The following is a 16,491-nucleotide window of genomic DNA, read 5'->3' on the forward strand; positions in this document are numbered from 1 at the left end:
GCATCCAGGACTTCCTCCTCCCTGACGGTGCCCGTGGGGGTCTCTATGGGATGGAAGAGAAGCAGAGCTCCAGAGGCATCTGTGTCATCTGGTTCTGCCAGTCCCGACGGCTCGCCATTATCTGCACCATGGTGTCAATGCCCTAAGTGATGATCCTCAGTGACTGGGCCATGCTCTGCAGTACCTCGGCAATGTCCACCTGCATCTGAGACAAGTCCCTCATTGACTGGGACATAAGGCCGAGGCCCTCGGCCATGGTCGTCACCAATTGAGCCATGCCTTGGACACCACCACTCAAGACAGGGACATCGTGCTTCAGGCTTTTCACTGCGGTCACCACCCTAGCAGTGTTGGCCTTGGTGCCATGCATTGTTGGCATCACCACTTCTGCCCGTAGCCTTTGGTAATCCTCCAATCGGCTATGCACTCCCTGGAATGTGAATCTCATGGTTATGGCCTATCATCTGCTCTGGGACAATTTTGTCCAGTGGCTCGGCATCTGACTGGGACTCAGCTAAGTCTTGGGATCCAGCATTCCTCCGACTGATGACTCCCTTGGATATTCCTGCCTCCACCTGATGTGCATCAGCGACTGTGTGGTGCTCACCAGATTGTGCCCCAGAAGCCTGTCCACTAATGTCACCTGTGATGTGTCGATGGTGGTCTCCTCGGAGCTCTCCTCCGAGGTGGTCTCTTGGGTGGTGGGGAATGACTCTAGATGGCCCAGCCCCATCAGATGGAGATCCTGCGAGACCATGGACATGTGGTCAGTGAGAGGAAAGGATCATTTTGTCAGACATGAACAACTCACTTGAGACAGGTCATCTGGGTGAAGGGGCAGTAGATCCTCACCTCTGCAGCACAGGCCAATCTCGCTGTCGGTGACTGCTCTCTTCTCGGACACTGCGATTTTCAGGGCCCTTTCCCATAGGGGGTGAGGATTCAAATTTCTGGACCCTCACCCACTCCCTCGATAGCACCTTATCCTGCAACCCCCAAGGGCGTCAAACCAGGAAAGGACGGCATCTGCTTCCTCACAAAGACTCAAATCTGTAAGTATCTAAACCCATTCCCACTGGGCATCGCATGTTCCTCCTCCAGGTCCTCTAAACTGGAAAAGCTGCCCCCCTCAAACAGGTCCGCAAACTGCTTGATCCCTCCCTGCCGCCATTCATCTGCTTCGCCCATCTTAATATCTTTTCCTTATCCAGGAGACGAGCCACCATCGCCCTCGGCGGCTCGTTCGCCTAGAGCTTCCTCATCAGTGCCCTGTGCGCTCGGTCCTGCACTTTTTTCCACCAAAACCTTCACCCTACAAGCGGGGAAAAGGCCCGAAAACACTGCCTCAAGCGGGAGCTGCCAAATGTGCGCCCACTCACGCCACCGCTGGAAGTCCGCCAACAAAAAATGACTTTTTGATTTATTGTCACATGAACCGGAGGACAGTGATAAGTATTTTTCTGCGGCCAAGGGAACGTACACAGTACACAGTCGACAAAAAAGAATAATTGACAAGAGTACATTGACAAGTACAGTGATTGGTTACAGTGCGGAACAAAGGGCCAAACAAAGCAAATACATGAAGAACATTATTAGTAATTATCTATGAAGTGGAAAAGAGTTTTAGTAAGTCAGAATGGTGATAAGTGATAAAAGAAAAGGGTCTGGGGGAGAGAGCTCGCAGAGAGTCGCCATGCTCTGGTGCCATCTTGGAATCTTTTCTTGTCTTGTCCCTTGACTTGTCCTGTCTTAACTTGTCCCCCAATTGGATCTTACCAAACACCTGGGGATCTGGTCGAGGATCATAACAACATCTAATTCTAATCTAATAGCTTTGACGCCTCACGGCGCCGAGGTCGCAGGTTCGATCCCGGCTCTGGGTCACTGTCCGTGTGGAGTTTAGACATTCTCCCCGTGTTTGCGTGGGTTTCGCCCCCACAACCCAAAGATGTGCAGACTAGGTGGATTGGCCACGCTAAATTGTCTCTTAATTGGAAAAAATGAATTGGGTCCTCTAAATTTATGTGGGCAGCACGGTAGCATTGTGGATAGCACAATTGCTTCACAGCTCCAGGGTCCCAGGTTCGATTCCGGCTTGGGTCACTGTCTGTGCGGAGTCTGCACATCTTCCCCGTGTGTGCGTGGGCTTCCTCCGGGTGCTCCGGTTTCCTCCCACAGTCCAAAGATGTGCCGGTTAGGTGGATTGGCCATGATAAATTGCCCTTCGTGTCCAAAATTGCCCTTAGTGTTGGGTGGGGTTACTGGGTTATGGGATAGGGTGGAGGTGTTGACCTTGGGTAGGGTGCTCTTTCCAAGAGCCGGTGCAGACTCGATGGGCCGAATGGCCTCCTTCTGCACTGTAAATTCTATGATAATCTATGATAATGTCAGTGTTCTGCCTGACAAACCTGCAAAAAGAGTTTAGCAAGATATTAACCAATTTGGGCAAGTTATTTCTGTGTTGTATTTTTATTTTTATAAATTCCTCCGTTAATCTCTCATGTCCACTATGTCACCTAATACCTACAGCAAAAGGATCCCTGTAATGATCCATTTAAAAAGTGGACTAACTCACTTTCCTACGGTCTCAGCCCTGCAGAAATGATTACTTCCCTTTCTCAACAATATTCAGATTTTAAAAGCTTAAGCTTGAATCACCTAATTGTTAGTTCCTGATTTACTGTGTTTTCTACTCTTATTTTTAATTTGTTGCACTGACCTATGGAACCTGGCCCTTTAACTACATTCTCAGAAATAAAAATCTGCAGTCATGCTGCTGCAGTAAAGCTTGCCGACTGGACTGACGTCACCGTACCACGTCATCGGCTTTCCTTGCATCCAACGTCACTGTTTTGCGTCCAAAGACAAAAATAGCAATGATTTTCAGCAATCTTTTCTACAATGTTTGTGTATGATTTCTGTAAAGCTGTGCACGAAAAGCACCTCAAAAGACTAGAAATGTCCCCATGGAGGACTAGTCGGCCGACAGGGAAGGAGTCTCGTTCTATTCACCTGTTCAGGGATTCGCGGACGTTATGTCCCGCGTACTGAAAAAACGGGTGGGGATGAGTCCAGAGGTGGCAATTTTGGGGTTTTGGAGGACCCGGGAGTCCAGGAGGAGAGAGAGCCTGACGTTTTGGCCTTTGCTTCCCTGGTAGCCCGGTGACGAATTCTGCTGGCATGGAGGGACTCAAAGCCCCCGAAGTTGGAGGCCTGGCCAACGGACATGGCGAGCTTCCTCGATCTGGCGAAAATTAAGTTCGCTCTGAGAGGGTCACTGTCAGGGTTCGCCCGGAGGTAGCAACCATTTATCGACTTCTTCACGGAAAATTAATCGTCGGGAGGGGGGGGGGGGGGGGGGGGGCGGGGGGAGGGGTGGGGGTTGGGGCAACGTAGATTAGGGGGTTAGTTAGGCGGGTCCTTATGGGAGGGGAGCTGGTTTTTGCACTATGTTGATTGTTCTTTGCACACTGTTTTGTATTGTTTGCCAAAATGCCTCAATAAAATTGTTTATCAAAAAAGAAAGACTAGAAATGTCAAATTCAAATGTTGAGTCCACATTATAGCCTCAGGGTCCAACATGCCTGTGGCATCAGAGGGCTTCAAGAATTGCTGTTGTGACAAATAGTCTACAAAAGTTCACTAAATTGGAAGTTGCTGAAGCATTTTGGAGATGATCCTTCATCCCTCACCTAGCAAGACTATATACTGACACAGGGTGCAAAATATGGGAAGTGTTCCAGATCCCAGTACTGTTTGCATCATTTAACAAAAAAGATGTAATCAAAAATAAAAATTAAAAGATGTAATCAAAAATAAAAATTGTAATGACACTGGGGATTTGGGGTGGCCCTCTGATATTGTTTGATTTTGTACCTGGTCATTATCGTAACAAGGTAAGAAGCGTTTGGAATTTTCGTGGAGTGAAAGTTAACTCCTACATTACAGGTGAGTTATCAAATAAATAAACTTGTTAAAGTCAATGCCAGAAGCACCAAGTATAAATTGGCTAAAATGCTCAGTTCCGTTATAATTTTTAGTTTCCAAATTGGTTAATTTGATCAGCATTGGGTATTAATTAACATTATCCATTGACCAACGAATAAAATGAAACCAAAGTAATTAAATTGTTGAAGTTCCCATTTATGTAAAATTTCTGACTGGACTTTCGGAGTTGAACATGGCCATAATTTCTCAATCTATAAGTTTAATAAGTGGAAGGAAATTATTTTACCGTTTTATTGTAGCATTCATTTGCTAAGATCACATTAGCTGTTGAGTAGTAGCGGAGTATTAAACTTGAGTAAATTCGTATGGTTGCAGTAAACATTGGGATATTTTGGTGCAATATAGGCACTAGTATGCCTCGGGCGGGGGAGGAAATATTTTACAACCTACCAGTTGCTTGTATGCACTCCGTTACAAGATTGATATTCAGAAAAATAAAAATGGGTCAGTCGCTCAAATTCTGTTAACATTAACTGAGAGTTATTGGACAAAATGCTATTCTTCAACATGATCAGTTACTTCAACAAATGTTAAATGGAAAATTTTTACAACACATTAAATGAATATTAAGGAAACGTAAATTGTTAAAAGTTATGTTCTGACATGAGCTAGCACGAAAGCTAGCAGCGTTTTACTTCCTAAAAATGTCTGCTGCTATTTCTAAGATAGGGCTTTTGATCCAATTTCCTTTTCCGCTATATAACCTCATTGAAGCAGCTGTCGTCTCAGCTTGAAAACCTACTGGGGTACTGTCATAATGTAATGTTGCAGTAACTCTGAACAAGCGTTGCAATCTGTTCATACAGAATTCTCTGAACTGCCTGACCACACTCTCTCCAAATCCTGATTAAATTCCTTTCCCTTATTTCCCCAAGTTGTTCTGGAGTTATTAACTTCTGTATACTTGAGCTGGATTAACGGCTGTTGGTTTTATTTGTAGGGCTGAAGAGCTTTGGACAATATGGTGAGGTATGGAAGCTGTTCAGATTTTTTTATTGAAATTGTAGAATTTTCTTTTATGTGAAACTTTTTTTTGTAATCAAATGTATATGATTGGCCACAGGATCTTGTTTTTAGCTGGGTACACAATCAGAAATGTGGAAGTAGAAGAATTATCCACCTGTTAGATTGCAGTATAGTGTGTTAAATACTCAATATAAATTTGAAATACTAGGGTGCTGAACCTGTTGTAAAGATCCTTGTAGCTTTAAAAATATTCTGCATTCAATATATTTTTACTTTAAGTGGATCAACATAGATTGGGTTATAATTTTTAAAAGGCCATTTTCTCTCTTTTTCATTCTTTTTCAATTTCAATTTAGCATTTGTTTACTCTAATCACTGTACAGCTTAAAAATAATCAATTCAAAAGTTTACAATATGAAATGTGAAAGGTTAGCCTTCTATGTGCAAAGGGTGACAGAGTTCATAGATTATCATAGAATTTACAGTGCAGAAGATCATAGAATTTACAGTGCAGAAGGAGGCCATTCGACCCATCGAGTCTGCACCGGCTCTTGGAAATAGCATCCTACCCAAGGCCCATACCTCCACTCTCCACCCTATCCCCATAACCCAGTAACCCCACCCAACACTAAGGGCAATTTTGGACACTAAAGCAATTTATCATGGCCAATCCACCTAACCTGCACATCTTTGGACTGTGGGAGGAAACCGGAGCACCCGGAGGAAACCCACGCACGCACGGGGAGGATGTGCAGACTCCGCACAGACAGTGACCCAAGCTGGAATCGAACCTGGGACCCTGGAGCTGTGAAGCAATTGTGCTATCCACAATGCTACCGTGCTGCCCTGTTGGAAATTCTCTGCCACAAACAGTAATTGATACCAGACAAATGGTTAATTTTAAATTTGAGATTGGTAGATTTTTGTTCATTACAGATATTGAGGAATGTGGGGTAAAGGCAGCTATGTGGATTTAGGTCACATATCAGCCTGATCTCATTGAATGGCGGAACAACTTTGAGGGAATAAATGCCTTATTGCTGTTCTTATATTCCTACATACAAGTGGGCTCATTTGAAGAGGAAAACCATGGCTTTATACTTTTATGTATCACACAATGTTTTCCCCTAATTATCAGACACTTGTTCACTGAAAGTAGGTAAGAGATTGTTGTGAATGAAGTTGTGGGTACTTCTGAATGCTCACCCTATTTGTTTGCCGCCTTTGATTTAACCTACGACATTTTTGTTCCATTATCATATTTATTCCACTAACATACAATTAGGAAATCATGAGACAAGATTTAAGCGCATTTGACACTGAGTCTATAATTCTTGTAACCTAATTTCTTGGCTAATTAATACTTGATTTTATTTCCCTGCTAATAAAGGGAATTGTGTGGTGACTAAACCAATCCCTGAAAGTCTGATGCTGAATTAGATTTGGCTTTGAACACAATCTAAAAATATTGCGCAGTGATAAACTCCTTGTTCCTTTAATTTTTAAACAAAATATTGAAAGATTATATATAGTGTTCTGGAATTACTGTATCCATTGTTGTGTAATATTTTTATAAATAGTAATAGTTTCTGTTATTGAACTCAAAACTGTTGCAAGGATTTTTGTAGGGAGAACTCTTGCCATTAGCAAACAGTTGTTAATCATATTGTATTAATGACACTGACCATTTCTGCTAATGCCCAGAATCATGTCAGCATACATTCAGAAAAGTTAGCTTGCTCTGTTTTTTTTTCTCACTTGCATGTGTTGGACCCTCTGCATTAGCTCTTTAATCTCCCTCTTAATTTGGCAGGAAACCAATTTATTTCAATACCTTTTGAATTGGTTTATTTTATATCGCCGTTGGCTTGATGGGGACCTGCTGTCCACTTTACACAAGTACTGAAAACTGCACACCCTGATCACCAGCTTGCTCCTCGATTATTACAGGGATAATTGAATAGCAATTTTTAAAATGTGGTTCTTGTGTCAGATTTTTCAACAGTAAATTTAGTTGTTTTGTATTTAAGCTTCTGTGTTTCAACTGATTCGTAACTGTTTGATCTTATGGGCGGCATGGTAGCACAGTGATGCTGTTAACACTGTTGCTTCACAGTGCCAGGGACCCGGGTTCGATTCCCAGATTGGGTCACTGTCTGTGTGGAGTCTGCACGTTCTCTCCGTGTCTGCGTGGGTTTCCTCCAGATGCTCCGGTTTCCTCCCATCAGTCCTGAGGTGAATTGGGCATTCTGAATTTCCCTCCGTGTACCCGAACAGGCGACTAGAGGATTTTCACAGTAACTTCATTGCAGTGTTAATGTAAGCCTACTTGTGACACTAATAAAGATTATTATTATGCCATGTGAAAAGATATGCAACTAAACCAAGGTGTGACCCAGTGTCTATTTTTAGTCAATAAATGTTTAAAATCACTCCCCAGAAATCCAACAATTGAGGTTTTTTTAAATAAACAATAATTACTAAGTGGTTCCTGCTTTACTATTGTTTTGAATTCTTCACTGCATTTTAAGGTCAGAAATGAATGTTTGCCATCATTCACAGCTCCTCAGATACTGAAACAGTCCATGTCCCTATGCAGCAAGTCCTGATCATCATTCGGGCTTCGGCTGATAAGTGACAAGTAACATTTGCACCACATTAGCGCCAGTAAATGACCATCTCCAACAAGAGAGAATCTAACCATCGCTCATTGACATTCATTCGCATTACCATTGTTGAATTGCCGACTGTTAATATCCATTGACCAGAAACAAAACAGGATGAGACATATAAATACTATGAATGCAAGAGCAGGACAGAGGCTTGGAAAACGGCAGCAAGTAACTCACCATTTGATTCCCGAAGTTTGTCCACCATCTACAAGGCACAAGTCAGGAAGGAGTCTGATCGAATACTCTGCACTTGCCCGGATAAGTGCACCTACAACAACACTGAAGAAGCTCGACAGAATCCAAGAAAAAACAGTCCTCGTGATTAACAGCCCATCCACCAACTTAAAACATTCTCTCCCTCCACCACCAATGCACTGTGATAGCAGTGTGTATCATATTCAAGATGCACTGCAGAACTCACCAAGACTCCTTTTGACAGCACCTTCCAAACCCATGATTTCTACCACCTGGAAGGACAAGGGCAGCAGACGCATGAGAACACCACTATCTCCAAGTTCCCCTCCAAACTACTCACCATCCTGACCTGGAACTATAAGATCGTTCCTTCACTGTCACTGGGTCAAAAATCGAGAAATCCCTTCCAAACAGCGCTGTAGGTGTACTTACACTACATGGATTGCAGCAGTTCAAGAAGGTGGCTCAACACCACCTTCTCAAGGGGAATTAAGGATGCGCAATAAATCCTGTGAAAGAATGCAGTTTACAAAATCAGCTGGATTTTAAAATAAATCATTAAGCTCAAGATTCCAGACTGCCTTATTATACTAATTACGATTTTGAGACCTTAGTTATACATTTGTTTGGTGAAAATATTAGAATAGGTTGAAAACCAATAGGTTGAAAAAAACAAAGAAAATTAATGTAACCTTTTTATCTGCCTCTTCACATGGTTTTACAAAAGTGTAACCCAAGTTAAATGCAAACTTCTACAGTCATTCACTGCCTGACCGACCTCATTACGGCAACAGTAAAGATATTTTTTTTAGTGGGTCTTCTGATCTACAATTGGAATAGCGATCTTCATTGTTTGTCTGCTGAATGCACTGAGCCAGTTCAATGCACTCAATATTATGTTGCAAGCATGTTGAGACATTAAATCTGGCTCAGCCTCAAGTAATCTGACCCGCCTGCCATATGTAATTGCATGATGGCACAACTCTTCCAAGCTTGCGCCTGAACTAGTAGTCTCTGATAAGCCAGGGTGAAGACTGGGATGAAGTATAAGAACATAACATAAGAACTAGGAGCAGGAATTGCCGATTCAGCCCCTCGAGCCCGCTCCACCATTCAATACGATCATGGCTGATTGCCTCTCGGCCTCAATTCCACTTTCCTGCCCATTCTCCATAACCCTTCAACCCATTACTAATTCAAAATCTGTCTTATCTCCTCAAATTTACTTAAAGTCAGGGTAGCACAGTGGCGCAGTGGATAGCACTGTGACTACGGCGCTGAGGATCCGGGTTTGAATCCCGGCCCTTGGTCACTATCCGTATGGAGTTTGCACATTCTCCGCGTCTGCGTGGGTTTCACCCCACAGCCCAAAAGATGTGCAGGTTAGGTGGATTGGCCAGGCTAAATTGCCCCTTAATTGGAAAAAAATAATAATTGTGTACTCTACATTTATTAACATTTTTTTTTACTTAAAGTCCCAGTATCCACTGCGGAAATCCACAGATTCATGACCCTTTTGAGAGAAATAATTTCTTCTCAGCTGCTACCCCTTATCCTAAAACTATGACCTCTCGTTCTAGATTACCACACAATAGGAAGCATCTGCTCTACATCTACTTTGTCAATACCTTTTTATCATCTTATAGAGCTCAATTAGATTGTCTCCCATTCTTCTAAACCCGAGAGTGTAGGCCTAAGCTGCCGAATCACTCTTCATAAGAGAAAGTCATATATAAGGCAAAGTAAGTAGGATGGTGCACAGAAGCAACAATAACTCTAATCTGAAATGATGAGAGCTCTTGATTGACGAATGTAATATAATCTTTGGGGAAACGTAAAACAATTTGATATTTAAAAAACATTATGCATTTGTGTCTCCTTAGTAGAAATCATAGAAATTGTAACCAGTTTATTTTAAATATGAAACCCACCAAATTGTGTGATACACAATAAAACACCATTGTGCTACAGTGCCAGTAGTAGGATGCAGGCTTGAATTCCCACGCTGCCGAGTTCCTAAGCTCCACAAAGAGGGACAGTTCAACACAAACTTTCTGGCAGTTTCCTTATGGTGGCATCCGAAGAAATCACTCTCTGGGATACAAGTTGTACAGATTGCCTTAGAGAACAATTGGAAAGAATTCAGAGTTACGTAAAAATATACATTCACCAACAAGCTCAACACAGTAAAATAAAAGCAAATTACTGCGGATGCTGAAACTGAAATAAAAACAGAAAATGCTGGACAATCTCAGAATGTCTGACAGTGACTGTGGAGAGAGAACAGAGCTAACGTTTTGAGTCTGGATGACTCTTCTGGGCGAACAAGCTGTTTGGTAGACTAATAACTGTGACTGTAGAAGTCCTAATTATGCTTCTGCATATTGTGTACAATGGGAGCACATGTTACAGAATTGTGAATCCCAACCTGACAATTTTTCTGTTATGTTAAATTTGATGGATGGAAAATTGTGGTCTACTGCCATGCAGTTTTACAGCCTGCTGAAGCTACCAGGACTTGGGACATTTCCCATGCTTAGTGACAAAGCACGTGTTCATCCGTCTTACTATTTCCAGTTTTTATTGGAACAGGTCGCCAGAGGCTATAGCTGGAGACTTGCCACTTCGAATCCAGCATGGCTCACCAGGAATTTCTCCCACTCTTGCGGCCTCCCACAAAGTATTGGAAGGATTTACAGGTTGATAATCAACTTGTTTGGCCCAAGTTATGAACGCACCTACTGTGGCCCTCCAGTCCTGGAGTAGGTCTTGAACTCAGAGCTTTTGGCTCAGATGTAGGGTCGCTACCTACTGTGCACAAGACCTATAATAATAATCTTTATTAGTGTCACAAGTAGGCTTACATTAACACTGCAATGAAGTTACTGTGAAAATCCCCTAGTCGCCACACTACGGCGCCTGTTCGGGTACACAGAGAGATTTAGAATGTTCAATTCACCTAACAAGCACGTCATTTGGAACTTGTGGGAGGAAACCGGAACGCCCGGAGGAAACCCATACAGACACATGGAGGACGTGCAGACTCCGCACAGATAGTGACCCAAGTCGGGAGTCAATCCCGGGTCCCTGGCATTGTGAAGCAACAGTGCTAACCACTGTTTTACGTCTCCCTAAGCTACCAGGAGGCAAAGGAAGGCCATTACATATTCTTTGGGGGAGCACCTGCCTGAAAAGTAGAAATATTGTGTACTACAGTACATTGTTTAAAACCATCACGTTAAACATAATGCAGAAGATGGTTTGGTCATGGTTTAATAAGTATATGCTGCAAATCTTGCAAATATGCAAAAGTGGTTTGAATTTTTATCTGGTGGGCTTGTGTACTCGCAAACTACAACAAAATGAATATTGTTCTCATGCCACATACAGGCTTGATTTAATCTGTTTTTTGACCAAAAAGGGCACCAAGGAACTTTTCAACACAGCACCAATAAGTAGCCATTGACAGAAACCTTTATGGCTTAGTGCTGGAATATCTTAGGCTACAATAGCTGTAATCAATCACCTATCTAAATTTTGATAAAATTTAGTTGACAATGGTGAAATTCTCAGGGACTGAATTGAGCGCAGTTCACATTTCTATTGAGAGCACTATTTGGGGAGCAATTCAGGACATGCTAATGAACCAACACTCAGCTGGCACGAATGCCGAGCAATTCCTGCGCCAGCAGGTGTTCTAACCACTCGGGCCGGAGTTAGCACCAAAGAGCCTGACAGCTGGGGCAGTTTATAAGCCCTCCACTTACCACAGTCTCACTGCAGCCACCAAGATGGCTCAGAGAAGAGCTGCCCCCCCGAGGTCGGGAGTCCAAGGTGACCCACAGCTCTATGCCACTGAGGAGAGGACGGGCACCATCCTGTGGGCTGTAGAATCGAGCCCTCCCGATAGTTGCCTGGGAGGTGAAGGCAGAGTCCGTAAGCGCTGCCAGTGACACCAGGAGGAGACCGTTGGTTATCCGGAGGGATTAGGGGTCACTGGTGAGTCCTTTGCCCTGAAAGGGGCAGAGAACCAGGGAGGGTTTTGTAGGCTGCGGTGCAGGAGCCCTCTGAATGGGGTGAGGTTTGCTTATCCTGTGCTTCCTCTGCAATGGGACAGTGCTTCTAAGGAGTGCCATCACCTGGTGGGCTCCAGATGGAGTTTGGCCCTTGATGAAACAGCTAGGGTATGAGGGTGTCCAGAGGAGCAACCTGGGTGGGCTCCCAGATGACCAGAGGCCTTCTGAGCATTTAAAGGACGCAGGCAGCACTCAGCAGTGTGAGCAACCAGGAGCTTGGAAGTAGCACCAAAGGGTGAGTTTAAAAGAGGGATTGCAGCAATGGCGGTTTGAGCCAGGCCACCCTGATCCTGAGGGGGCACCCAAGACCCAGGACCAGGTCACTACCCGCTACTGCCCCCGGCCCGGGCTTCCCACCCCCCAGCAAGCCCGACATTTTTGAGAGGTTTGCAATGTTTTTTAATCCTCCTGCTCAACCTCTGCATCTATGGTGCACAGTCCATGTCTGTAAATTCCGCCTGAGACGAGGGGAGCATCATTGAAGGGCGGAGCATGAAATGTCCAACCTGCTAATCTCATTTAAATATGTACAAGTGCCGGTTTTGCATGCTGGCACGGGCCGCAAACCTTGTTATCGTCACCAGCAAGGGACAAGAGCATGGCACCCGAATCGGTGGCGGGCATGGACTTCTATTTTGGCCAGATGCCTGATTCTCCGCCCAATCGCGGTTTGCGTTTGCTGCATTGCGAGGCAGAGAATTTCACCCATTATCTGGTCAAATGGCATTGTTAATACTGTATAAACAAACCGTAACCTTTACTTTTTTTTAAAAAATGCATTTTATTACAAACTTGTATCAAAGCAGGTTACAGCAAGTAAACACCCGGGAAGCATACTTCCTAACAATCAACTATACAGTCTGTACAGATTTTTCCCCTTTTTTCCCCCCCACCCCTGCGACGAACAGCTCCTCAAACACGGTCACAAACATCCCCCACCTTTTCTCAAACTCCCCCGCTGAGCCCCTTAACTCGTACTTTATCTTCTCTAACTGCAGGAAGTTGTACAGGTACCCCTGTGGCGATGTCGACCGCCAATCCAGCAAAATTTGTCGCCGTCCAATCAGAGAGGCGAAGGCCATGACATCGGCCTTCCTCCGCTCCATGAGCTCCAGCTTCTCTGAAACCCCAAATGTCCCCACCAAAGGGTCCGGGTCCACTTCCTCCTCCACTATTCTGGCTAAGACCGCGAACACTCCCGCCAGAATCTTCCCAATTTTTCGCAACCCCAAAACATGTGCGCATGATTCGCTGGCCCTCGCCCACACTTCTCACAATCATCTGCTACCCCCTGAAATAACCCACTCATTCTCGCCCGAGTCATATACACCCTGTGCACCACCTTAAACTGTATCAGGCTCATCCTTCGCAGTGCCTCAATCCATACTCCCCAATTGATCTCCATTGCCAACTCCACTTTCCATTTCTCCTTGATCTTCACCATCCGCTCACCTCCCTACTCCCCCAGCCACTTATATATATCCACAATTGTTCCCCCCCCTCTTCCACATCCGGAAGCATCAGTCGCTCCAGCAGGGTGTATCCCGGCAACCTAGCGAACCCTTCCAGACCTTTCGTGCAAAGTCCCTAACCTGCAGATACCTGAACTCACTCCCCCTCGGCGGCTCTACCCTCTCCCTGAGGTCCTCCAGACACGCGAACTCTTCCTCCAAATACAAATCCCTCACCTTGACCAGCCCCACTTCCCTCCACCTCCTGTATACACTATCCATCCCCCCGGCTCAAACCCATGATTCTCACACAGCGGTGTTAGCACCCACATCCCTTCCACCCTAAAATGCTTCCTCGGCTGATTCCATACCTTCACTGTTGACTGCACCACTGGACTCCCTGAATATCTACTTGGAGCCATTGTCAGTGCTGCCGTCACCATAGCCCTCAAACTAGACCCCTTACAAGATTCCTCCTCCATCCTAACCCACTCTACCCCTTCTCCTTCCCACCACCGCCGCACCTTTTCTACATTCACGCCCAATAATAATGATGAAGCAAGTATGGCAACGCCAACCTCCCCTGCTGCCTCTGCCTCTGTAGCAGGGTCCTCCCCACCCTCGGCACCTTTCCCGCCCATACAAAGTCCGAGATGATCGTGTCCACTTTCTGAAAAAAGGCCTTTGGTATACAGGTTGGGAGAGCCTGAAAGATAAACAAGAACCTCAGCAGAATATTCATTTTCACCACTCGGACCCTCCCCGCCAACATTATGTTCAGTGTATCCCACCTCAACCGTAACCTTTAAGGTACCTTGGACTTAAATGTTCCAACATAAATAAGAAGGGTATCAGGTCAGTCAAATGTGTACAATGGCAGAGCAAATAGAATTTAGGCTTTTCAGTGGTACCAAGAGTTTGTGTTCTTATGGCTTAAATTAACTTTGAATTATATACATCTTTAGAGATGCATCTCTGATCTATTATTTGTCTCTTGTGAACATGGAATTACTGAACTTATTAATGTATCTTTAATTTAAAACAAAAGCCTTAATGTGGAAATGCTCAGTATGCGTGACTATTGTCAGCAGAATGTGATAAATCTTCACTTTATAATATGTTCCTATCACTGTGGTTAAATGGCATTGCTTTGAACTTATCTCTGGTGCCCCCAAGGATCTAACCTTGGCCTCCTCCTATTTCTCAGCTGCATAATCTTTGGCAGCATCATTTTAAAACGCATCATCTTTTTCCACAAGTGCAGACGATACCCAGCTCTACCTCATCACGGCTTCTCTCAATCCTTCCACTAGTGCTGAAATTGTCGCACTGCTTGTCTGACATCCAGAATTGACTGCGTAGAAATTTCCTCTGACTAAATGTTTGGAATGCCAAAGTCATTGCTTTCAGGTTCTGCCACAAATTCTGTTGCCTTGCCATCAAGTCCATACCTCCTATTGTCATCTGAGGGTCGACTTTGCAAACTTGGTGTTGTACATATGGGATGAGCTTCCAGCTAAATATCTGCACCATCATTGGGACCCCCTGATATCAATCCCCATGATGTTGCCTCAGCTCACTTGCTGCTGAAATCTTCATTCATCCTTTTGTTACCTCGTAATCTTGACTATTCCAACACTCTTCTGGCCATAATAGCATCTCATCTTACACCCTTGTAAACTTGAGGTCATCCAAAACCTTGATGCCCGCGTTCTAATACGCACCCAATATTCCATCACCCAGCGACATTAAAGTACTGCCTTAATTTTAAAATTCTGACACTTGTTTTCAAATCATTCCATGGCCTCATCCCTGTCTGTTTCCGTAATTTGCTTAGTTCCAAAACCCTCTGCGATATCTGCGTTTCTCCACTTCTTGCTTCTTGAATATTCTGATTTAATTGGCTTAAGTGTCATTTTGACCTGAAATGTTAACTCCGCTTCTCGCCACAGATGCTTGCCTGACCTGCTGAGTATTTGCAACAATTTTTGTTTTTATTCCGATTTTAATTGCCCCAGCATTGGTGGTCATGTCTTCAGTTGCTATGGCCTTAAGCTTTGGAATTCCCGTCCTAAACCTCGTTGCCCGTTTACCTATCCTTCTTCTTCCTTTTAAGGTGCTCCTTCAAACCTACCTCTTTGCTCCTGCAAAGCCCCTTGGAATGCTTTACTACATTGGACCTAGATGCAAGTTTTGTTGAACTGCTACTTATAGGTTACAATATAAACTGTAATTTGCAAACGTGAAATAAAATTAGCTTGTCTAGTTCAAACTGGCAGATTTTAATTTAATGTCTATAATGTTTCAAGAACTGCTGGGTAAGCATTGGGATGCAATATTTATGAAATCAGCAAGTTAAATCGGTCTGTTGCAGCTATATCTGATGCTGTATTTCCTCATAATTCTGTAGATTGTGAGACTTGCAGAAAGTTTTTTGCTTCTGTAATGTTTGCCCTTACCTTGTTGGAGGGCCAGTATAGCTGCGGTTCCTGGACGGAGAATGGCACTGATACATGGAACAAATTGCTGGACAGATCATCTTAATCATCTGCATTCTCGCGGAGTGTGTCCCACCTCTGCAGGTCATTTTTAACTTTCTTTGTCAGACCAGTCAGGTTCCATTTGTGGATTCGCGTCCAATCACGGGCGATTTGGATCCCCAGGTAGCAGAATTTTCTTTGAGCTTGCTTGAACAACAGCCCCTACAGCTCTGCCCCTCTCCCTTTCGGGTTCACCGGGAAGATTTCACTCTTGCTCCAGTTGAGTTTGTAGCCTGAGAAAACCTCTAACTCTTTCCGGAGCTTCATGATCCATTCCATGCTGCCTTATGGGTCTGAGACATAGAGGAGCAGGTCATCCGCATAGAGTGAAACTCTGTTCTTTCTGTCCCCTCTCTGGATCCCCTTCCAATTTTGCCGCCGTTCCGAGGGCAATCGGCAGCGGCTCAGTTGCCAGGGCGGATAGAAGCAGCGACAGCGGGCATCCCTGCCTTATGCCCCTGAGCAGCTGGAAGTATTTAGAGTTGGTGGTGTTGGTCCATACGCTCACCATGTTGTACAGGAGTCTCACCCAGGAGGTGAGACCTATTCCGAGCCCAAACCGCTCCAATACCTCAATGAGGTT

General features: G+C 44.4%; 1 protein-coding gene across 2 annotated transcripts in view; it reads left to right on the top strand.

The window, feature by feature from the left end:
* ptpn11b (protein tyrosine phosphatase non-receptor type 11b) overlaps nt 1-16,491 on the top strand; it is a 223,764-nt gene that overhangs the window by 64,310 nt on the left and 142,963 nt on the right. Inside the window, exon 1 of one of the 2 annotated variants that reach the window (XM_072477981.1) lies at nt 4,955-4,977. The exons of the other annotated variant lie outside the window; for it this stretch is intronic. Within the exon in view, the coding sequence (XP_072334082.1) occupies nt 4,970-4,977 (8 nt within the window). The 5' untranslated portion in view covers nt 4,955-4,969. Of the gene's footprint in view, nt 1-4,954; nt 4,978-16,491 lie in introns of those variants that run through there. 2 annotated transcript variants of the gene reach the window in all.

Source organism: Scyliorhinus torazame, chromosome 16 (assembly GCF_047496885.1).
Source record: "Scyliorhinus torazame isolate Kashiwa2021f chromosome 16, sScyTor2.1, whole genome shotgun sequence".
In the NCBI taxonomy this organism is placed as follows: Eukaryota; Metazoa; Chordata; class Chondrichthyes; order Carcharhiniformes; family Scyliorhinidae; genus Scyliorhinus; species Scyliorhinus torazame.